This window comes from Dendropsophus ebraccatus, chromosome 6, assembly GCF_027789765.1.
Source record: "Dendropsophus ebraccatus isolate aDenEbr1 chromosome 6, aDenEbr1.pat, whole genome shotgun sequence".
In the NCBI taxonomy this organism is placed as follows: Eukaryota; Metazoa; Chordata; class Amphibia; order Anura; family Hylidae; genus Dendropsophus; species Dendropsophus ebraccatus.
The window spans coordinates 71168602-71193257 of NC_091459.1; the positions used below are offsets into that span (position 1 = coordinate 71168602).

At 50.5% G+C, this 24656-nt stretch overlaps 1 protein-coding gene across 3 annotated transcripts in view; it reads left to right on the forward strand.

Annotated features, from left to right (window-relative positions):
- Positions 1-1027: 1027 nt before the first annotated feature.
- The window catches only part of LOC138795704 (uncharacterized), a 38926-nt gene continuing 15297 nt past the window's right edge, over positions 1028-24656 (forward strand). Inside the window, exons 1-2 of one of the 3 annotated variants that reach the window (XM_069975148.1) lie at positions 1028-1227; positions 11130-11269. Coding sequence is in view for 1 of the 3 variants with exons in the window: in XM_069975147.1 (XP_069831248.1) it covers positions 1186-1227 (42 nt within the window). In the remaining 2 variants the exon portion in view is untranslated. Of the gene's footprint in view, positions 1228-9216; positions 9368-11129; positions 11270-24656 lie in introns of those variants that run through there. The other 2 variants (XM_069975149.1, XM_069975147.1) reach the window with 2 other exon arrangements.

Here is a 24656-nt window from a genome sequence, read left to right on the forward strand (position 1 = left end):
TACACCGTCATCCCCAACTCAGCTCTGCTACACCGTCACCGTTAACTCAGTTCTGCTACACCGTCACCGCCAACTCAGCTCTGCTACCCCGTCACCGCCAACTCAGCTCTGCTACACCGTCACCGCCAACTCAGCTCTGATACCCCGTCACCGCCAACTCAGCTCTGCTACACCGTCACCGCCAACTCTGCTCTGGTACACCAGCACCGCCAACTCAGCTCTGCTACACCGTCACCGCCAACTCAGCTCTGCTACACCGTCATCCCCAACTCAGCTCTGCTACACCATTACCACCAACTCAGCTCTGCTACACCGTCATCCCCAACTCAGCTCTGCTTCACCTTCACCCAAAATCTCAGCTCTGCTACACCGTCATCCCCAACTCAGCTCTGCTACAGCGTCACCGCCAACTCAGCTCTGCTACAGCGTCACCGCCAACTCAGCTCTGCTACAGCGTCACCGCCAACTCAGCTTTGCTACAGCGTCACCCCCAACTCAGCTCTGCTACAGCGTCACCGCCAACTCAGCTCTGCTACACTGTCACCGCCAACTCAGCTCTGCTACACTGTCATCATCTCCTTCATTGTCTCAGCTCTGCTACTTCACCATTATCAGGCAGAAGCATTGCATGATGGGAAATGTAGTTTCCTATCTTGGATATAGATCGGCTTTTAGAAAAACTTGTAACTCAGGAACGGCAGCAGCTAGAAAGATGGGAGACGTCTCAAAATACTCAGAGGGACTTGGTGAGTAAGGCCAGCTAGGTTTGGGAGCATTACATTATTTTAGCTCTTGTGGGGAATACCTCTTTAAGCTTTCTAATGGTAAGAGTCTCTTTGTTGCCCATAGCAACCAATCACAACTCAGCTTTCATGTTCCCAGAGCAATGTGAGAAATGAAGCTCAGCTGTGATTGGTTGCTTTGGGTCTCTTACTACAGCAGCACAATACATTTCCCTTAGTAGCCCATAGCAACCAATCAGAGCTCCTCTTTCACTTTACCAAGGCAAATAATATGTGAAAGCTGAGCTGTGATTGGTTACTATCTGGAAACAAGGATAAATCTACTGAGACTCCCCCCCCGGGTGTTTTCGTTTGGGCAGCGTATACTCCTACAGCCAGTGGCAGAGGGAAGAGCTGGAGAAGGAGAGTGACCAGCAGGGGGCGCTCCTGTGTGCCGTTCACCATGGTTGTAGTTCACCTTTCCTCCTCACCTCACACAATAACGGTGAGTACGGCAGAGCGGCCATCTTTGGGGGGGGCAGAGCTGACAGGTACAGTGTAAGAGAGGTGGTGTATGGTGTTTTTAGTGTCCCACATTATCATTATTACACACTTACACCCTTGCACACCTTACTACAATGTATAGTGACATAAAAAAGTACACATTTTTGGCAACAAGAAAAACCTTTATTTGAGTTATTAAATTATTCGCTGTCGGCGGTCAGGATGTCCCTCGGAGCGTGCTGTGGTGGTGGCGGCGGGGAAGCCGCTGAGCACTTTCTTGGAGATGATGGCCAGGCATTTCCTCAGCTCCTCGGTACTGGTGAAGCATCGCAGGATCAGTCTGATGCTCTGTAGGAAGCCGATCAGCATCCTGCTGGTGGTTGTAGTCCAGGACAATGTCTCACTCAATGTGATTGCTTGCAGATCGCTGGTGCTGATGGTGGAAATCCACGTGATCCGCTCACCGGCAGTAGTAGTGGTGATCCAGGTGGCTGTGGTCATCCAGATCTCCAGGAAGCTGGTGAGGGTGGTGGTCCAGATGATCAGATCTCTTGTGCTGCAGATCCAGGTGATGAAATCACAGGCGGTGGTGATCACACTCACTGGCTCTACAGCAGCTGTGATCCAGGTCAGCAGGTCACTATTAGTGAAAGTTCAGCTCAGCAGGCGGCTGGTGGTGGATGTCCAGCTAAGCAGGTCAGTGAAGGTGGTTGCTGCACTCTGGAGATGGCTGCTGATGGAAATGAGGTCACAGGTGGTCATATTCCAGTTGGGCAGGTCTCCAATGGTGTTGTTTGGGCTCTGCATTTTGATGGTGCTGGAGTTGCTACGCTGCAGGTTGGTGATGGTGGAATTGGGCCTCTGCAGGTTGGTGGTAATCTTCCAGCTGGGCTGCTCTCTGATGGAACTGCAGGCCCCTGGTGATGTTGTCCCATCATTTCAAATGATTCGCTGTCGGCGGTAGGGATGTCCCTCGGAGCGTGCTGTGGTGGTGGTGGCGGGGAAGCCGCTTAGCACTTCTTCAGAAATGATGGCCAGGCATTTCCTCAGCTCCTCGGTACTGGACAGACATCGCACAATAAGTCTGATGCCCTGTAGGGCGCCGATCAGCATCCTGCTTGTAGTGTTCATCCAGGACAACGCCTCACCCGCAGTTAGCAGCCAAGCGCACCTGTTGCAGCGACTGGTCAGCCAAGTGAGAAGCTGGAGGGTTGTGGCAATCCACACCAGCTTCTCACTTATGCTGCTCAGTGCGCTCTGCAGATCACTGGCGGTGACGGTGGAAATCAACGTTGTCAGCTCACCGGTGGTGGTGTTGGTGATCCAGGTGGCTGTGGTTGTCCAGATGTCCAGGAAGCTGCTGCGGGTGAGGGTGGTGGTCCAGATGATGAGGTCTCTGGTGCTGCAGATCCAGTTGATGTAATCACAGATGGTGGTGATCACACTCACTCTCTCTACAGCAGCCGTGATCCAGGTCAGCAGGGCGCTATCACTGAAAGTCCAGCTCAGCAGGCGACTGGTAGTGGATGTCCAGCTGAGCACATCGCTAACAGCAGTCAGCCAGCTAAGCAGGTCAGTGAAGGCGGTTGCTGCGCTCTGGACATGACTGGTGATGGACATCAGGTCACAGTCGGGCAGGTCTTCAATGGTGGTGTTTGGACGCTGCAGGTTTCTGGTGGTGTAATTGGGCCTCTGCAGGATGGGGGTAATCTTACAGCTGGTCTGGTCTGTGATGGTGCTGTTTGGCCTCAGGCTCAAGGTGATATTGTCCCAGCTGAGCGGGTCGCTGATGGAATTGCCCCAGCTCAGCGGGTTGATGAAGGGTTCAATCATGCTGAGTGGTTGTCTGGTGGAAAGACAGCCCACTAGGATTGGAACCAGATAGCACAGGAGGTTGCCAAAAATGGCAAGCTCCCTCTCAATCCTCTCCTCTCTCTCCATGGATTGACGAAAATCGAAAACACTAGAAATGACTATCAGTATACACAGGCAGAAAGCAAGGTAATACCAACAGTGTGATCGCTAGTGAGTCCCTAAGAACAGAGATTCTGGGGCTCTGCACCTTCTCTTATAGGGCCCTTGGATGACATCACCAATTATGTCACTTACGTGATGTCACTGCTTGTCGTAGTGATGTCATGAGCATGCCCAGACACGTTGTCAGGTTGTTGTTGTTGTTGTTGTTTACAAGTCAATGGAAAAACTGGATCCAACCGGTTCCAACCGGATCCAACCGGATCCAACCGGATGGCACACAATTGCATCGGTAGTTGCATCCGTTTTTTCCATAAAATGTATACGTTAAACGTATAGGATAAAACACATTGTGAACCTAGCCTTAGCTAGTCCCCCACTATACAATGTCAGATGTGAAATAGGCTTTTATGGCTTCTCAGAATGATGTAGGGTGAGTTCAGACATGGAGGATATGTTGCAGATTTTTACAGCCCAATACATGGTGGCATAGAGCTCCCAAACAGTAACAGGACCCTCTTTGTGCCCCCCATCTGTAGGTGAGCTGCACCTTGTCCTTCAGTCTGTAGTTAGCCCTTCTCTTGGTGCAAAAATAACTTTGCACTTATGAATTATGACAATGCCCCCCGTCACTGCACCCCTAGATAAATTGTGCCACTGTCCTCCTAAATCATTGTTTCCCAACCACTAGTTCTTCAGCTGGTGCCAAAATACAACTCCCATCATGTCCTTCCAGTAGTGCGTGATGGAAGTTGTCGTTTTGCAGCAACTGGAGAGTGAGTCACTTGTTGGAGAACACTGGATTAAATAAACAGTTTTCCTAAATCTTTCTTTCCCAGTCAGTGACTTTTCAGCTGTTGCCAAACTATAACGGCCATTATTCCTTGCCAGCAGTGCACAATGGGGGTTGTAGTTTTGCAGCAACTGGAAAGTCACATGTTAGAGAGCGCTGCACTAAAGAAACTGTCCCACAAGTGAGTTTCCTAACAAGCGACTGTTAAGCTGTTGCCAAAATACACCTGTCATCACGTTCTGCTAGCTGCTAACAGGGCCCGTCACTTGCCCAGGTAAGCCGGGTGCTGACGCCGGCGCTGTGACTAGCGGTTGTACAACCCGTCCACATGCTTGTGTATGCAGCTCTCTACCTGCTACGAACCAGACAGATTTCCTTGATCTTGGCGTCCTGTATATCCACCCTGGTTGAGTATACATTACAAGGTGTATGCAGCCCTGAAAACCCTGAGGACCCCAGGGCAATAGGAAAAATGGCATTTATAATATGTTTAGTCCTTGCTTCACATCTTTAAAAAATAGTTTTTAAATCACCTGGTGTCAATAAGTTAAACTAATTTGTAACCTATTTCTGTATAAAAAAAGTCCAGTACTTATCAGCTGCTGTATGTCCTGCAAGAAGCAGCAGCGGATTAAATGCAACTTGGGCCCAGCCTGGGCCCCCATTGTGAACCACCCCGCTAGCAGTGGAGCAAGCGCAATATTCTTCCGGTAAAGGAGGACACAATCCAGCCCTGGACAGTTACTGAAATGCAGAGAGGTGGGAGCAAGCACAGAGAGGCATTACAGGCCTAGGCCCTGCTAGTGATGTCACCATACCAGCTTTTTTATTATGATACTCAATACCAGTTCGATACCTCAAAAAAACTATACAAATATACCTCCTTGTGCACAACAACTATCATAGCTGCAGTCTGGGGGGAGGGCCCCCAGACTGCGGCTATGATAGTTGTTGTGCACAAGAAGGTATGCTGGGAGTTGTAGTGCACAATGAGGTATGCTGGGAGTTGTAGTGCACAAGGAGGTATGCTGGGAGTTGTAGTGCACAAGGAGGTATGCTGGGAGTTAAAGTGCACAATGAGGTATGCTGGGAGTTGCAGTGTTACAGCAGCAGCCTTCCAATATAACAACAACTCTCAGCATCAGGGTTCTTGAGACTTGTAGTCCTGACAGCCCCACACTGTGCATGTTGCCATGGCTGCAGCCGCACGCAGTGACAGCCCCCTCCTCTCCCGGCAGGCAGTAGCGGTCTTGGGCACCAAGCATCCCACGCAATTGCGTGGGGCCCCAGACATCCAGGGGGGCCCCGCTCTGGCACTGACAGGGCAGGAGCCATTGGCTCCCTCCCTGTCAGTCACTCTTGTGGCCGCAGGAAGTGTTTTCCCTGCGGTCACAAGAGGCCATGACAACGGGAGAGCGGCCTCTTGTGACCGCAGGGGAAACACTTCCCGCAGCCACAAGAGGGAAGAGAAGAGACGAGAAGAGGAAATGCCGGTCCCAGGTGAGTAAAAATGTTTTTTGTTGTTTTTTTCTGTTATATACTATATAGGAGGTAGAGCACACAGTGGGGGCCTATATAAAATGGGAGGAGCGCACAGGGGGCTATATAAACGGGGGGAGCGCACAGGGGGCTATATAAACGGGGGGAGCGCACAGGGGGGCTATATAAATGGGGCGAGCGCACAGGGGGGCTATATAAACGGGGGGAGCGCACAGGGGGGCTATATAAATGCGGGAGCGCACAGGGGGGGCTATATAAACGGGGGAGCACACAGTGGGGGTCTATATAAACGGGGGAGCGCACAGGGGGGCTATATAAACAGGGGAGCACACAGGGGGGCTCTATACAAGTGGGGGAGCGCACAGGGGGCTATATAAACGGGGGCACACAGGGGGCTATATACAAGTAAGGGAAGTCACAGGGGGCTATATACAAGTGGGGGAGCTCACAGGGGGCTATATACAAGTGGGGGAGCTCACAGGGGGCTATATACAAGTGGGGGAGCTCACAGGGGGGCTATATAAGGGGGGAGCACACAGGGGGGCTATATACAAGTGGGGGAGCTCACAGGGAGGCTATATACAAGTGGGGGAGCACACAGGGGGTATATAAAACTGGGGGCAGCACACGGGGTATATACAACTGGGGGCAGCACACGGGGGGTATATACAACTGGGGGGAGCACACGGGGTATATACGACTGGGAGCAGCACACAGGGGGTCTATATAGTATACTGGGGGAGCACACAGGGGGGCTATGTATAACTGGGGGATCACATAGGTCTATATATAACTGCGGGAGCACACAGGGGGGTCTATATACCACTGGGGACAGCACACAAGAGGTATATACTACTGTCGGCAACGCACAAGGGGTCTATATAACTGGGGGCAGCACACAGCGGTCTTAATTACATTGGGACTGCACAGAAGTATATGCCTCACTACTATACTGGGGCACAGAACATACCTAATTATTAAGTGGGAGCACAGGGACACCTTTAATCTGTGGGGGCACAGAGGGGCGTAACTACTATATAGACGTAGAGGGGACCTAACTACTGTATGTGTTGGAGCCTAAAATATTTCTCTGACAGATTCTGGAGGGAAGATTACCAGCCGGGAGAAGACTTCAAGGTGGCTCACGCTGGATGGAGAGAGAAAGAAAAAGAAGTAAAAGACGCTGATCAGAGAAGACGCCTCCTGTTAGTCACTGGATGTAACTGCACTCTGCTATAGGGTCTGTAGTGATAGGGGTCATGGTGTGTCAGTATTATGTTATGGAATCATTGGTAATATCTTCCTGTTTTGTTCAGAGCAGTTTTGAGGTGATATGTAATCTCTGTATGGTGGTAGGAGGGTTATAAGAGGACTATATAACCTAAGGGGGGGGCAGCGCATGTCGAGGAGGGGGGGCATGGGGGGGCCCCCAGACATGACTTTGCTTGGGGCCCCAGAAATGCCAAGACCGCCCCTGCCAGCAGGCCATGCAGACACTTTCTAAAGTTAAGTAACTTTCAGCCGCTCTCCTCTTTTTCCTCCTCCCAGAGTGGCTGCACACACTGCACAATGTGTACAGCACCAAGCAAACTGACAGCGCCCTGCACCCGCAATCAGCACCCTCCTCTCCTGACATCTTCTGTGCTGCTGTGACCTCCCCTATAAGATCAGCATCCTCCTCTCCTGACATCCTCTGTGCTGCTGTGACCTCTCCTAAAAGATCAGCACCCCTCCTCTCCTGACATCCTCTGTGCTGCTGGGACCCTGTGACCTCCCCTATAAGATCAACACCCTCCTCTTCTGACATCCTCTGTGCTGCTGTGACCTCTCCTATAAGATCAGCACCCTCTTCTCCTGACATCCTCTGTGCTGGTGGAACCCTGTCATCTCCCCTATAAGATCAGCACCCTCCTCTCCTGACATCCTCTGTGCTGCTGGGACCCTGTGACCTCCCCTATAAGATCAACACCCTCCTCTCCTGACATCCTCTGTGCTGCTGTGACCTCTCCTATAAGATCAGCACCCTCCTCTCCTGACATCCTCTGTGCTGCTGGAACCCTGTCATCTCCCCTATAAGATCAACACCCTCCTCTCCTGACATCACTGGCGGAACTACCGCCGTAGCAGCCGTAGTGGCTGCTACGGGGCCCCGCCGCATCAGGGGCCCGTAACGCGGGCCCCTGGAGCTTACATCTCCTGCAGCACCCGGCGGCTGAGCATGCCTCCCGGGTGCTGTAGCCGGGGGCCGGTCCCGTGCTCCTCCCGACCCGGAGACTCCTTTCCCCAACCATAGGGAAAAGGAGTCACTGGGCCAGGAGGAGCACGGGACCGGTCCACAGCGCACCTGTCACCCCGTCTGGTGCGCGGCTGCCGTCTGATGCCGCGTCCTAGCCCCGGCAGCGCGCGTATCATAGAGTTCTGTGTGGGCTAGTGCTGCGGTTCGACTTCCGGCACAGAGACGTGTGCCGGAAGTCGCGGCCACAGGCCCACACAGAACTCTATGATACGCGCGCTGCCGGGGCTGAGACGCGGCATCAGACGGGGTGACAGGAAAAAGGCTCGACGGGGGAGCGTGTTGTTAGGTGAGTTTTTTTCTTTTTTTTAAACTTGCTTTCCTCGGAAGGGGGCATCTATAAGGAAGAGGGGGGCATCTATAAGGAAGGGGGCATCTATATGGAAGGGGGGGAAGAGAAGGGGGCATCTATAAGGAAGGGGGGGAGAAGAGAAGGGGGCATCTATAAGGAAGGGGGGGCAAGAGAAGAGGGCATCTATAAGGAAGGGGGGGAGAAGAGAAGGGGGCATCTATAAGGAAGGGGGGGGGAAGAGAGGGGGGCATCTATAAGGAAGGGGGCATCTATATGGAAGGGGGGGAAGAGAAGGGGGCATCTATAAGGAAGGGGGGGAGAAGAGAAGGGGGCATCTATAAGGAAGGGGGGGGGAGAGAAGGGGGCATCTATAAGGAAGGGGGGAGAAGAGAAGGGGGCATCTATAAGGAAGGGGGGAGGGGGACATCTATAAGGAAGGGGGGGGAGAGGGGGGCATCTATAAGGGAGGGGGTAGAGAGGGACCATCTATAAGAAAGGGGGGGAGGGGGACATCTATAAGGAAGGGGGGGAGAGGGGGGCATCTATAAGGGAGGGAGTAGAGAGGGACCATCTATAAGGAAGGGGGGGAGAGGGGGGCATCTATAAGGGAGGGGGTAGAGAGGGACCATCTATAAGGAAGGGGGGGAGGGGGACATCTATAAGGAAGGGGGGGAGAGGGGGGCATCTATAAGGGAGGGGGTAGAGAGGGACCATCTATAAGGAAGGGGGGGAGGGGGACATCTATAAGGGGGGGGGGGGAGAGAGGGCCATCTATAAGGGGAGAACATAGGGGGAGAGGGGGACAACATAGGGGCAGAGGGGGATATAAACGTACAACATTGGGGGAGAGGGGAACATCTATAAGGGGACAATAAAGGGGGAAAGGGGGCCATCTATAAGGGGACAATATAGGGGAAGAGGGGGCCATCTATAGGGGGGGCAACATAGGGGACCATCTATAAGGGGACAACATGGGGGGGCATCTATAAGGGGGACAGCGGGAGGGGGGGGGAACATAAGGAAGCTATCTATAAGGAGGGGCGACAGAGAGGAGGGCCATATACTAAAATGGGATCACATAGAGTCAGTCTACCCACTAAATGTGGGTGTAAAGGGGCCAATACAGATGTGCAGTTGGTAGAGATGAGGATGGTGACAGAGTGTGGAGCCTAATATGTCTGTCTGGCAGATTCTGTGGATTCGTGGCCCGGAAAGGTTCTCATAACGGCCCAGGGCAGATGGAAAAGAAAATGAAAAGGGAAGAACTCCGATCAGAGAAGACGTCTCCTGTAAGTCACCTGATGTAACTGTACTGTAATTTATATGGTGTATAGAACCTGTGTAGAGCTGAGTGTGTTGATGGCGTAGTGGTAGATCGAAAGGGGGTGGGGCCCCAATCAAAAGTTTGCTATGGGGCCCAGCCATTTCTAGTTACGCCCCTGCCTGACATCCTCTGTGCTGCTGTGACCTCTCCTATAAGATCAGCACCCTCCTCTCCTGACATCCTCTGTGCTGCTGTGACCTCTCTTATAAGATCAGCACCGTCCTCGCCTGACATCCTCTGTGCTGCTGGGACCTCCCCTATGAGATCAGCACCCTATTCTCCTGACATCCTCTGTGCTGCTGTGACCTCCCCTAGAGATCAGCACCCTCCTCTCCTGACATCCTTTGTGCTGCTATGACCTCCCCTATAAGATCAGCACCCTCCTCTCCTGACATCCTCTGTGCTGCTGTGACCTCCCCTAGAGATCAGCACCCTCCTCTCCTGACATGCTCTCTGCTGCTGTTACCTCCCCTATAAGATCAGCACCCTCCTCTCCTGACATCCTCTGTGCTGCTGTGACCTCCCCTAGAGATCAGCACCCTCCTCTCCTGACATCCTCTCTGCTGCTGTGACCTCCCCTATAAGATCAGCACCCTCCTCTCCCGGCAGGCCACGCAGCCACTGTCAAAGGTTCAGGGGCAGTACACATAGCTCCTCACTTGCAGTCCGGGCAGTGTCCCCCCCTGGTTTCCTCTCGGGTCATGTATGCCTCCTGTGTGTGCGCTCCGTCTCTCTATGCCTCCTGTGTGCGCGCTCCGTCTCTCTGTGCCTCCTGTGTGCGCTCCATCTCTCTATGCCTCCTCTGTGTGCGCTCCCTCTCTCTGTGCCTCCTGTGTGTGCGCTCCCTCTCTCTGTGCTTCCTGTGTGTGCGCTCCCTCTCTCTGTGCCTCCTGTGTGTGCGCTCCGACCCTCTGTGCTTCCTGTGTGTGCGCTCCCTCTCTTTGTGCCTCCTGTGTGTGCGCACCGTCTCTCTGTGCTTCCTGTGTGTGCGCTCCGTCCCTCTGTGCCTCCTGCGTGCGCTCCATCTCTCTATGCCTCCTGTGTGTGCGCTTCGTCTCTCTGTGCCTCCTGTATGTGCGCTTCATCTCTCTGTGCCTCCTGTGTGTGCGCTCCGTTCCTCTGTGCCTCCTGTGTGTGCGCTCCGTCTCTCTGTGCCTCCTGTGTGTGCGCTCCCTCTCTGTGCCTCCTGTGTGTGCGCTCCGTCTCTCTGTGCCTCCTGTGTGTGCGCTCCATCTCTCTATGCCTCCTGTGTGTGCGCTCCGTCTCTCTGTGCCTCCTGTGTGTGCGCTCCATCTCTCTGTGCCTCCTGTGTGTGCGCTCCGTCTCTCTATGCCTCGTGTGTGTGCGCTCCGTCTTGCTGTGCCTCCTGTGTGTGCGCTCCGTCTCTCTGTGCCTCCTGTGTGTGCGCTCCGTCTCTCTATGCCTCCTGTGTGTGCGCTCCGTCTTGCTGTGCCTCCTGTGTGTGCGCTCCGTCTCTCTGTGCCTCCTGTGTGTGCGCTCCGTCTCTCTATGCCTCCTGTGTGTGCGCTCCGTCTTGCTGTGCCTCCTGTGTGTGCGCTCCGTCTCACTATGCCCCCTGTGTGTGCGCTCTTTCTCTCTGTGCCTCCTGTGTGTGCGCTCCGTCCCTCTGTGCCTCCTGTGTGTGTGCTCTGTCTCTCTCCTGCTGCCACTGATAACAGGGAACTCTTCCCCCGCTCTCCACTCATCCTAGTCCTCATGTTCTCCAGGGTGTGTGTGCGCTCAGCTTCTCAGGATCCCTCTCTCCAGATCAAAAAATACCAACCTGGCGACTCTGGGAGCGGACAGTGCCGGGCGGAGGAGGTGACACCAGGGGGCGACACAGAGAACAAGGCCGGCGCTCAGATAGGTAATTTAAACATAACACTTTTTGCACTTTACTTTATTGCACATTTGCTGCGTCCTGGATGTACATATTAAAGGGGGACTCTGGAGAAAAAAATGTTTTTAGATAATCTGGTATCAGAAAGTTAAACAGATCTGTAAATTACTTCTATTTAAAAATTTCAAGAACTCTTCCAGTACTTATCAGCTGCTGTATGCCTTGCAGAAAGTGGTGTATTTTCTCCAGTCTGATACAGTGCTCTCTGCTGCCACCTCTGTCCATGTCAGGAACTGTCAGAGCAGTAGCAAATCCCCATAGAAAACCTCTCCTGCTCAGGACAGTTCCTGACATGGACAGAGGTGGCAGCAGAGAGCACAGTGTCAGATTGGAAAGAATGCACATAGAGTAAAGTTTACAATACATCAGTCTGTGAGTGCCGTCTATGGAAATTATAAGAAGAAAAGAGCAAGGAAATAAGGAACATGGCAGTTTTATTTGGGATAGAAACAAATAAAGAAAAGGTTTAATAGATATTTTGACCTTTTTTTCCTGTATTTTCCTTCTGGTTCTAATAGCCACAAATCTGTAGTTTTATATCAGGGCAAATATTAGGGACGTTCATTTCTAGCCCAGATCTCAGTGATGTCCTAGAAAAAGGAAAACTGGATCCGCCTCTGCGGAGCGCCTCCAACAGGTTATAATGATAAATGACACTTACTGTGTCTAATGAGGAGGCGAAGCCGGGTAACCCCCATAATATTATCAATGCCCAAAGACAGAAGCTCCTGTACCATCAGTGCCAGGTGGCTGAGAGCTTGTACCTGCTATATTACAGCCCATAGGGAAAGAGACATTTCTCCTGATAAACTGCAGACCTGTGTTACTAATCTATAACTATAATTACATCTTATTAGAATAAAATTACTTCACACGTACAAAATAAATCTGAATGTAACAGTTTTGGGTCTTTGATAGATAATATTTGCGCCCATATTCTGGGAAGAACATAGTGATACATGGTCCATAGGTGGATACAGTGTGTTGCCTCTCTTTCCAGCTATTTGCCATGATGATGGTTCCCGGACTCCGGATACTACATGGAGCAGATGCAGCTGATGGTTCCCGGACTCCGGATACTACATGGAGCAGATGCAGCTGATGGTTCCCGGACTCCGCATACTGCATGGAGCAGATGCTGATGATGGTTCCCAGACTCCGGATACTACATGGAGCAGATGCAGCTGATGGTTCCCGGACTCCGGATACTACGTGGAGCAGATGCAGCTGATGGTTCCCGGACTCCGGATACTACATGGAGCAGATGCAGCTGATGGTTCCCGGACTCCGCATACTGCATGGAGCAGATGCTGATGATGGTTCCCAGACTCCGGATACTACATGGAGCAGATGCAGCTGATGGTTCCCGGACTCCGGATACTGCGTGGAGCAGATGCAGCTGATGGTTCCCGGACTCCGGATACTACATGGAGCAGATGCAGCTGATGGTTCCCGGACTCCGGATACTACATGGAGCAGATGCAGCTGATGGTTCCCGGACTCCGCATACTGCATGGAGCAGATGCTGCTGATGGTTCCCAGACTCCGGATACTACATGAAGCAGATGCAGCTGATGGTTCCCGGACTCCGCATACTGCATGGAGCAGATGCTGCTGATGGTTCCCGGACTCCGGATACTACATGGAGCAGATGCAGCTGATGGTTCCCGGACACCGGATACTACATGGAGCAGATGCAGCTGATGGTTCCCGGACTCCGCATACTGCATGGAGCAGATGCTGCTGAGGGTTCCCGGACTCCGGATACTACATGGAGCAGATGCAGCTGATGGTTCCCGGACTCCGCATACTGCATGGAGCAGATGCTGCTGATGGTTCCCGGACTCCGGATACTACATGGAGCAGATGCAGCTGATGGTTCCCGGACTCCGCATACTGCATGGAGCAGATGCTGCTGATGGTTTTGTGGCTGATATTCCTGTGTTGTAGACTTGTCTCTCCACAGCTGGACATGAGGTTTAGATGACAATGAGGGTGGAGCGTCGCGTCTGCAACCTGAGGAAATGTATTGTGTAAAATGATATCACTTCCATCATCTTATCTAAAGGGGTACTCCGGGGCGGGAGGCCTTTTTTCAGTATCGCCGAAGAGGGAGTGGATGAAATCAATGACGTCCACTTATCTCCCCAATTCCAGAGCTCCAGCGGGGACGTGAATGGATGTCATTGTTTTCATCCCCCCACCCAGCAGTATTATAATAAAAAAACCCTGCCTGGAGCACTCCTGTAACAATACAAGGGTAAGGAGCCAACAGGACACATAGTTAGTAAGGTTAAAAAAAAACACATCAAAAAAGGCCCATCAGGTTCAACCAGGAGAGGTGAGAAGAGGGATATAGAGAAGGGGTATGGATGGAAGAAGGGGAGCAGACGGGATTCTATACTTACACATAGGCATGTATGGTATTTTGCACTAAGGATTGTTATTTATACACTTAAAGGGGTTACCCAGGCTTAGAAAAAAATGGCCGCTTTCTTATAGAAACAGCACTGCTCCTGTCCTCAGTTTGGGTGTAGGTTTTTTAGCTCAGTTCCATTCAAATGAATTAAGCTGAATTGCCATACCACACACAACCTAAGGACAGGGGTGGCGCTGTTTTTGCTAAAAAAGTAGCTGTGTTTTCTTGAGCTTGGATAAACCTTTTAACCCCTTAAGGACGGGGCCCATTTTCGTTTTTGCGTTTTCGGTTTTTCCTCCTTGTGTTTAAAAGGCCATAGCACTTGCATTTTTCCACCTAGAAACCCATATGAGCCCTTATTTTTTGCGTCACTAATTGTACTTTGCAATGACAGGCTGAATTTTTGCATTTGGTACACTACGAAACCAGAAAAAATTCAAAGTGTGGTGAAATTGAAAAAAAAAACGCATTTCTTTTCTTTGGGGGAACTGTGTTTTTACGCCATTTGCCCTGGGGTAAAACCGACTTGTTATGCATGTTCCACAAGTCGTTACGATTAAAACGATATATAACATGTATGACTTATATTGTATCTGATGGCCTGTAAAAAATTCAAACCATTGTTAACAAATATACGTTCCTTAAAATCGCTCCATTCCCAGGCTTATAGCGCTTTTATCCTTTGGTCTATGGGGCTGTCTCAGGTGTAATTTTTTGCGCCATGATGTGTTCTTTCTATCGGTACCTTGATTGCGCATATAAGACTTTTTGATCGCTTTTTATTACATTTTTTCTGGATTTGATGCGACCAAAAATGCGCAATTTTGCACTTTGGGATTTTTTTGCGCTGACGCCATTTACTGTGCGAGATCAGGAATGTGATTAATTAATAGTTCGGGCGATTACGCACGCGGCGATACCAAACATGTTTATTTATTTATTTATTTATTTGTTTACTTTTATTTAAAACCTGGGAAAAGGGGGTGATTCAGACTTTTATTAGGGGAGGGGGCTTTTCACTATAAACAACACTTTTTTTTTTTTACACATATACTAGAAGCCCCCCTAGGGGACTTCTAGTATATATACTTTGATCTCTCATTGAGATCTCTGCAGCATAGATATGCTGCAGCTGGAAGTAAACGAGTGCCAAGCCGGGGACGGCGCCATCTTGGACGAGTCCCCGGCCGGCATCAGTAACGGAGATCGCTCCTCCGGGACAACGTCCCGGAGGAGCGATCTCCCCCACTAGACCCCAGGGAAAGGTTGCCTCCGGTAATCGGAGGCAGCTGTCAACTTTGACAGCTGCCTCCGATTAGCTAATTAGCGGGCACGGCGATCAGACCGTGCCCGCTAATAGCGGCGGTCCCGGGCTACACGCGGCACCCGGAACCGCGGCGCTTCAAAGCGGGGTCGCCGCGTGGCCCCGCTTTGAAGTGCTAATGAGGACATATGACGTACGGGTACGTCATATGTCCTTAAGAGGTTAAATGGAACAATTCACCACCTGTTTTGAGTTCTAAACCCCCAAAAATAGCATAATAAAGCAAGCTGCAATAGTTCCCACCATATATTGTGATGGTCATCTGTATTTTCAAAACGCCCAAAGTCACTGTTTTATCTTTTCTGGCATTGTATGTGATTTAGTTTTATCTAGGTATCTGGGCAGTGTCTTTCTCCAAACCAGTCACAGTTCCTGGGCTGTAATCGCACCTCTTGGGGAATGATTGACAGTCAGGCAACCTGCTTGGTCACCGGTGTGTTGGCGCAGGGCCGGCCTTAGAGTAGATGGCGCCCTGTGCGAAGCTTTCTTTTGGCGCCCCCCCGCCCCTGTTGATACCCCCTAATGGTGACATAGACTAAATCTCACCGCCTCCCATCCCTCCAGACTACCCCCCACAACAAAACCACAAACGGGACAGAAGGCTGTAGTATTTAGATACAATATACTAAATCCTACTACAACAAGCTCCACCCCTAAACCCCAGCCCCCCCAAACCCCCCAACCCCGATAGAAGTACCATCTATGTATGTATCTACCAATCATCTACCCCCCCCCCCCCCCGTTATATATGTGACCTTTTAATCACTTTTTGAATTTTTCTCTGAGATGTGACTTCACTAAAAAACAGCAAATTTGGACTTGGCCTATTTGGCAATTACACTGTTTACCGTGGGGGCAGTAGTCATGCACTGTTTAGCTGTTGGTGTATGCTGGGGATAGTAGTTATGCACTGTTTAGCTGTTGGGTATGCTGGGGGCAGTAGTTATGCACTGTTTAGCTGTTAGGGTATGCTGGGGGCAGTAGTTATGCACTGTTTAGCTGTTGGGGTATGCTGGGGGCAGTAGTTATGCACTTTTTAGCTGTTGGGGTATGCTGGGGGCAGTAGTTATGCACTGTTTAGCTGTTGGGGTATGCTGGGGGCAGTAGTTATGCACTGTTTAGCTGTTGGGGTATGCTGGGGGCAGTAGTTATGCACTGTTTAGCTGTTGGGGTATGCTGGGGGCAGTAGTTATGCACTGTTTAGCTGTTGGGGTATGCGGGGGGCAGTAGTTATGCACTGTTTAGCTGTTGGGTATGCTGGGGGCAGTAGTTATGCACTGTTTAGCTGTTGGGGTATGCGGGGGGCAGTAGTTATGCACTGTTTAGCTGTTGGGTATGCTGGGGGCAGTAGTTATGCACTGTTTAGCTGTTGGGGTATGCTGGGGGTAGTAGTTATGCACTGTTTAGCTGTTGGGTATGCTGGGGGCAGTAGTTATGTACTGTTTAGCTGTTGGGTATGCTGGGGGCAGTAGTTATGTACTGTTTAGCTGTTGGTATGCTGGGGGCAGTAGTTATGCACTGTTTAGCTGTTGGGGTATGCTGGGGGCAGTAGTTATACACTGTTTAGCTGTTGGGTATGCTGGGGGCAGTAGTTATGCACTGTTTAGCTGTTGGGGTATGCTGGGGGCAGTAGTTGTGCACTGTTTAGCTGTTGGTGTATGCTGGGGGCAGTAGTTATGCACTGTTTAGCTGTTGGGGTATGCTGGGGGCAGTAGTTGTGCACTGTTTAGCTGTTGGTGTATGCTGGGGGCATTAGTTATGCACTGTTTAGCTGTTGGGTATGCTGGGGGCAGTAGTTATGCACTGTTTAGCTGTTGGGGTATGCTGGGGGCAGTAGTTATGTACTGTTTAGCTGTTGGTGTATGCTGGGGGCAGTAGTTATGCACTGTTTAGCTGTTGGTGTATGCTGGGGGCAGTAGTTATGCACTGTTTAGCTGTTGGGGTATGCTGGGGGTAGTAGTTATACACTGTTTAGCTGTTGGGGTATGCTGGGGGCAGTAGTTATGCACTGTTTAGCTGTTGGGTATGCTGGGGGCAGTAGTTATACACTGTTTAGCTGTTGGGTATGCTGGGGGCAGTAGTTATGCACTGTTTAGCTGTTGGGTATGCTGGGGGCAGTAGCTATGCACTGTTTAGCTGTTGGGTATGCTGGGGGCAGTAGTTATGTACTGTTTAGCTGTTGGGTATGCTGGGGGCAGTAGTTATGCACTGTTTAGCTGTTGGGGTATGCTGGGGGCAGTAGTTATACACTGTTTAGCTGTTGGGTATGCTGGGGGCAGTAGTTATGTACTGTTTATCTGTTGGGGTATGCTGGGGGCAGTAGTTATGTACTGTTTAGCTGTTGGGGTATGCTGGGGGCAGTAGTTATACACTGTTTAGCTGTTGGGTATGCTGGGGGCAGTAGTTATGCACTGTTTAGCTGTTGGGTATGCTGGGGGTAGTAGTTATGCAGTGTTTAGCTGTTGGGTATGCTGGGGGCAGTAGTTATGCACTGTTTAGCTGTTGGGGTATGCTGGGGGCAGTAGTTATGTACTGTTTAGCTGTTGGGTATGCTGGGGGCAGTAGTTATGCACTGTTTAGCTGTTGGGGTATGCTGGGGGCAGTAGTTATGTAGTGTTTAGCTGTTGGGTATGCTGGGGGCAGTAGTTATGCACTGTTTAGCTGTTGGGGTATGCTGGGGGCAGTAGTTATGCACTGTTTAGCTGTTGGGTATGCTGGGGGCAGTAGTTATGCACTGTTTAGCTTTATGGTATGCTGGGGGCAGTAGTTATGCACTGTTTAGCTGTTGGGGTATGCTGGGGGCAATAGTTATGCACTGTTTAGCTGTTGGGGTATGCTGGGGGCAGTAGTTATGCACTGTTTAGCTGTTGGGATATGCTGGGGGCAGTAGTTATGCACTGTTTAGCTGTTGGGGTATGCTGGGGCAGTAGTTATGCACTGTTTAGCTGTTGGGGTATGCTGGGGGCAGTAGTTATGCACTGTTTAGCTGTTGGGTATGCTGGGGGTAGTAGTTATGCAGTGTTTAGCTGTTGGGTATGCTGGGGGCAGTAGTTATGTACTGTTTAGCTGTTGGGGTATGCTGGGGGCAGTAGTTATGTACTGTTTAGCTGTTGGGTATGCTGGGGGCAGTAGTTATGCACTGTTTAGCTGTTGGGTATGCTGGGGGCAGTAGTTATACACTGTTTAGCTGTTGGGGTATGCTGGGGGCAGTAGTTATGTACTGTTTAGCTGTTGGGGTATGCTGGGGGCAGTAGTTATGCACTGTTTAGCTGTATGGTATGCTGGGGGCAGTAGTTATGCACTGTTTAGCTGTTGGGTATGCTGGGGGCAGTAGTTATGCACTGTTTAGCTGTTGGGTATGCTGGGGGCAGTAGTTATGCACTGTTTAGCTGTTGGGGTATGCTGGGGCAGTAGTTATGCACTGTTTAGCTGTTGGGGTATGCTGGGGGCAGTAGTTATGCACTGTTTAGCTGTTGGGTAAGCTGGGGGCAGTAGTTATGCACTGTTTAGCTGTTGGGGTATGCTGGGGGTAGTAGTTATGCACTGTTTAGCTGTTGGGGTATGCTGGGGCAGTAGTTATGCACTGTTTAGCTGTTGGGTATGCTGGGGGTAGTAGTTATGCAGTGTTTAGCTGTTGGGGTATGCTAGGGGCAGTAGTTATGTACTGTTTAGCTGTTGGGGTATGCTGGGGGCAGTAGTTATGTACTGTTTAGCTGTTGGGTATGCTGGGGGCAGTAGTTATGTACTGTTTAGCTGTTGGGTATGCTGGGGGCAGTAGTTATACACTGTTTAGCTGTTGGGGTATGCTGGGGGCAGTAGTTATGCACTGTATCAGCTGTTGGGTATGCTGGGGGCAGTAGTTGTGCACTGTTTAGCTGTTGGGTATGCTGGGGGCAGTAGTTATACACTGTTTAGCTGTTGGGGTATGCTGGGGGCAGTAGTTATGTACTGTTTAGCTGTTGGGGTATGCTGGGGGCAGTAGTTATGCACTGTTTAGCTGTTGGGGTATGCTGGGGCAGTAGTTATGCACTGTTTAGCTGTTGGGTATGCTGGGGGCAGTAGTTATGCACTGTTTCAGCTGATATATAGATAGATAGAGATAGAAAGATAGAAGGGAAAGAACTAGAGAGACAGAGGAGAGAAAAGCATCAGACTTATAGCAGGGGCACAGGATCCTGGAGGCTGCAGCATTGCTGAGGAGGAGGAGGAGGGAGGACGCACATTGCCGGGCAGAGGTCACAGGTCAGCACACTGATGGGACCTGAGCACACTGCAGGCTGCAATGTGGCAAGAAAAAAGTCAGCATCGCACCCGTGGTGTGTAACGGGGGCGGGGCTTGTCGGTGGGGGCAGAGCTTACCGGGATAAACCCGGAACATTACTTTGCCAGGTTCCTAGCCCGTCTATTGTCTGGAGCGCCCAAACCAACTACTATGTAAGGAGGGCAGGCGGCCAGCTAGAGGGGCGCTCTGACAGACAGATCGTCTGTCTGCCAGACCAGTTAAGTGTGCAGCTGACTGTCTGCCAGAGCGCCCCCCCAACTGGCCAGGAGTGATGCGCCCTGTGCAACCGCACAGCTCGCACACCCCAAAGGCCGGCCCTGTGTTGGCGTATCCCCAAGATGTCATCCGGCTTCCCAGTGTCCCAGCAGGTTCCCTGACTGTCAATCATGCCCCAAAAGGTGCGATTACCGCCCAGGACTGTGACTGGTTTGGAGAAAGAGTTAAACTACCAAAGAAGAAGATGCGCAGCTTTTGGGTAAAAAGCGGCGGCTACAAAGCCAACATACAAGAAGACAACTAGAACCAACTATATATAAAGTATGTAATTAAGGCACTGGCACACCAAGGTGTCAAAATGTAGAAAGTATCTTTATTTGTAATTCATTAAATACACAAAAAAACACCCCAAAAAGATTTTACTTAAAAAACAAATAAAAACCGCTAAATGGAGAGACATGACAGGTCATCATGTTCTCAGGGCCAATAAAGGAGGAGGTAAACTCCAAAGAATGTCTCATTCCTTATAACACCATCATCATCTTATATGTAAATGCCAAAATAGCCATGTGCATGCGATCCCTAAGAAGTAGCTGGTCCTCACTTTACTGTATACTGGGTTGACCCCCGGTGTGTCGGTACGGCCTGTCACTTGCTAGGTGGTGAAGTGTGAAGCCAGCTCTATGGTGGTTGGCTGAGATATAGCCGGGCCCAGTGATGTTATGTTGTTACGCCAGTGCCGGTTGGGGAAAACAGGTATGGTGGCACACCTGCTTTTATTTTAAAGGGCCGGTTATACCTTGTTCCCCTATGGACAGTGACCTGACGGGTTGTTGCAGGGTCCCTTGGGTGCTTATCACGGTGATCCGGAGTGGAATAGTGACCCACCCGGACTATTGGTACTGTCACCCACAGAAAGGGGAGATGAGTGTGTGTGTACTGTGTTGGTGCTTGACGAGGAATCACATAAAATTTGGTTTACTAATTATTATTATTTTCACAGTAAGGCTATGTTCACGCTACGTAATAGTACGGCCGATGACAACAACGGCCGTACTTTATGCGCCTGTAAACATAGCCTTATCTGCTATGGGATCCTGGCCGGAGCGTATACACATCGTATACGCTCCGGACGGGATCCCATGCGGACCTGCAAATAACTGACATGTCAAGAACAAGTATGGAGAAGCGCTCTGCTGAGTGCTTCTCTCCCCATCTCACTGTAAGAGAAGGACTCCATAGACTTTTTACAGAATCTGTCCCTTGAAGAAAGACAGAGAGAAAGACTCAGCAAAGCACTTCTCCAAGCTCGTTCTAGGAATTTTTTTCAAAACAACTGGTACCAGAAAGCTATATGGATTTGCAAATTACAGTAGTCATCAGCTGCTGTATGCCCTGCAGGAACCGGTGTATTCTTTCCAGTCTGACACAGTGCTCTCTGCTGCTACTTCTGTCCATGTCAGGAACTGCCCAGAGCAGGAGAGGTTTTCTGTTTCAATATATTTATTAGGTTTTAACAAACTTTTCCAAATAAAAACAGTTGTACAACTTAGAACCGTACAACATTTCCAACAAACATACATAATTTCCAAACAATTATACATACATTTCAACAAGAAAAGAAGAGTATTATAGTAGACAAGGATCTGATTATACATCAGGAAACCATCCAAAGTCATAATCCTTGTTTAACAAAATAGAAAATGTTAAGATGAAAAATAGGAGCTTGATGTCCATGGTGACCAATTCTCTCTGAACCTTTTAATAGAGTTATTACCAAAGGCTATAGCCTCCTCATATTTGTAAGTGGTATTAATTTCTTGGATTGTGTCCTCTATTTTAGGAATAGAAGAAGATTTCCATCTTCTTGTTAAGAATAGTTTCGCAATTACTACTATTTTGCAAAACAAAATGCGAAACGGTGGTGGAATCTTTATGGATCCCTAAGAGCAAAAGTGCTAATTGGGGTGTTAGTGGGATTTGAGTTTTAAATAATTTGTCCACTAATTTAGAGATTTCACTCCAATATTGTGTTATCCGTGGGCAATACCATAGAATGTGCTGTAATGATCCTTCACACCCACATTCCCTCCAACATAAACTAGAGGATGAGGGGAACATCTTGTGAAGCCTAAGTGGGGTGTAGTATGTATCACTGTAACCTTGCTTTGGTGATAGCCTGTACATGAACTATACATTGTAGGGCCTTGTGTGACCATGAGAAAGCATGTTTCCAGTCTTCTCGGAGGGGGAAATATTCAGTTCTGCGGACCATTTAGCATATGGTCCAATTGCTTCAAATGAGGTAGTTTTCCCTAATATTTCATAAATAGGTTTAAGACCTTTTGGTTGGGATTTAAGGAATTTTATAAGATCCAAATTACATTTCACATTTGTATGTTTCCTAGTTAGTAGAAATTGTCGTAATTTTAGATATCTGTGTAGGTCTTCTTTTGGGAGGCGATATTCATTTTGTAAATCTAAAAAAGAACATAAAACACCTTCCCGGAATAACTGGTTTAATTTTGATAAACCCTTCGAAACCCACTCAGAAAGGTCGGTTTTGGGTAATGCGACATGTAATATATCTAGTGGAGTATTCGGCAATATAATATTATGTCGTGTCTCTGTTGATGTGTACGAGATAATCCACATCTTAAATCCAGCGACCACTGTGGGAGAGAACATTTTGGGGATAGGTAGATGCGCAGGAGAGGTTTTCTATGGGGATTTGCTGCTGCTCTGGACAGTTCCTGACATGGACAGAGGTGGCAGCAGAGAGCACTGTGTTAGGCTGGAGAGAATACACCACTTCCTGCAGGACATACAGCAGCTGATAAGTACTGGAGGAGTTCCTGAGATTTTTAAATAGAAGTAATTTACAAATCTGTATAACTTTCTGAGACCGGTTGATTTAGGGGGGGGGGGGGGGGGGAATTCAGGAAGTTTCTCCCTTGACAAACTGCTCTCCTCTACACTGCTCCACTCTGCTCTCAACTATACAAGCACCGCTACAACTACCTCTACTGTACTCACGACTGCCGTGACAAGAGCCCAAGGGACACATCACAGCCTGGCAGGTCACCGACCATTTGGGGGAAGTACAGCCAGCCACAACACTAAAGCAGGTACCAACATCGCACCTGTGTGCTGGACTATCACTGGCATCACAACATTACTATCGCTGGCTGAGGTGTACAACACAACCGACCAACCACCACAGAAGTGGCGTCACCAGTAACATCACAGCACGTCACTGGTCGAGTACCACAATTACTTAGCGGCTCTACATTCCTGCCCATAGAAGTTAGTGTCAGCGTGACATCCTGTGTATGATGCCTGATAGAGTATATGGACGTGGTTAGGGGAGACAAACTCTTTAATTACTCTTAGAATGGTAAGTACTAGATCATTTACATGTTAGTCGTGTGGCTTTTTGTACCCAGCATGTGTTTTTTTATTAGAACTTACACACTTATACAGCGCCATCAGTGGCGCAGCTACCGCGGTCGCAGGGGTTGCCGCCGCGACCGGGCCCGCCACGAAGGGGGGCCCGCGAGGCCCTCCCGATCAATCACTCTTGTGATTGCTTGCGGTCACAAGAGTCCGGCTCCGTCTTCCCCCGGCTGCTGCGCGGCTGCCGGGGGTGTCGCGTCTCATCCGGGGCAGCGCACGCATCCGACTTCCGGTTCCGGCGCGCAGGGAGCTCTGGGATGAGTTTCGCAATTCCTAAAATAGAGGACACAATCCAAGAAATTAATACCACTTACAAATATGAGGAGGCTATAGCCTTTGGTAATAACTCTATTAAAAGGTTCAGAGAGAATTGGTCACCATGGACATCAAGCTCCTATTTTTCATCTTAACATTTTCTATTTTGTTAAACAAGGATTATGACTATGGATGGTTTCCTGATGTATAATCAGATCCTTGTCTACTATAATACTCTTCTTTTCTTGTTGAAATGTATGTCCGGCTCCGTCTTCCCCCGGCTGCTGCGCGGCTGCCGGGGGTGTCGCGTCTCATCCGGGGCAGCGCGCGCATCCCAGAGCTCCCTGCGCGCCTTGGGCCCTGACTTCCGGTTCCGACGCGCAGGGAGCTCTGGGATGCGCGCGCTGCCGGGGATAGGACGTGACACCCCCGGCAGCCGCGCAGCAGCCGGCGACAGACCAGGAGGAGTGAGGATCAATGTGGGAGCGCGTTGTCAGGTGAGTTAAGTTTTGTTTTTGTTTTTTTTATCAGCCTGCAGGGTGGGGGGAAGAGGGGGGCATCTATGAGGGTGGGGGAAAAGAGGGGGGCATCTATGAGGGTGGGGGGAAAGAGGGGGGCATCTATGAGGGTGGGGGGAAAGAGGGGGTCATCTATGAGGGTGGGGGGAAAGGGGACCATCTATGAGGGTGGGGGGGGAAGAGGGGGGCATCTATGAGGGTGGGGGGAAAGTGGGGGCATCTATGAGGGTGGGGGGAAAGACGGGGGCATCTATGAGGGTGGGGGGAAAGAGGGGGCATCTATGAAGGTGGGGGGAAAGAGGGGGGCATCTATAAGGGTGGGGGGAAAGAGGGGGGTATCTATGAGGGGGGGAAGAGGGACCATCTATAAGGGAGGGGGGGAAGGGGACCATCTATAAGGGGGGTAGGGGACCATCTATAAGGAAGGGGGGAAAGGGGAACATCTATAAGGGAGGGTGGGGGGAGAGGGCCATCTATAAGGGAGGGTGGGGGGAAAGGGGACCATCTATAAGGGAGGGTGGGGGGAGAGGGGGCCATCTCTAAGGGAGGGGGGGAAGGGGACCATCTATAAGGGAGGGGGGGAAGGGGGCCATCTATAAGGGGGGGAGGGAAGGGGACCATCTATAAGGGAGGGGGGGAAGGGGGCCATCTATAAGGGGGGGGGACCATCTATAAGGGAGGGGGGGAAGAGGGGGCCATCTATAAGGGAGGGTGGGGGGAGAGGGGGCCATCTATAAGGGAGGGTGGAAGAGAGGGGGGCATCTATAAGGGAGGGTGAGGAGAGAGGGGGCCATCTATAAGGGAGGGGGTAGAGGGGGCCATCTATAAGGAGGGGGGAGAGGAGGCCATCTATAAGGGAGGGGGTAGAGGGGGCCATCTATATG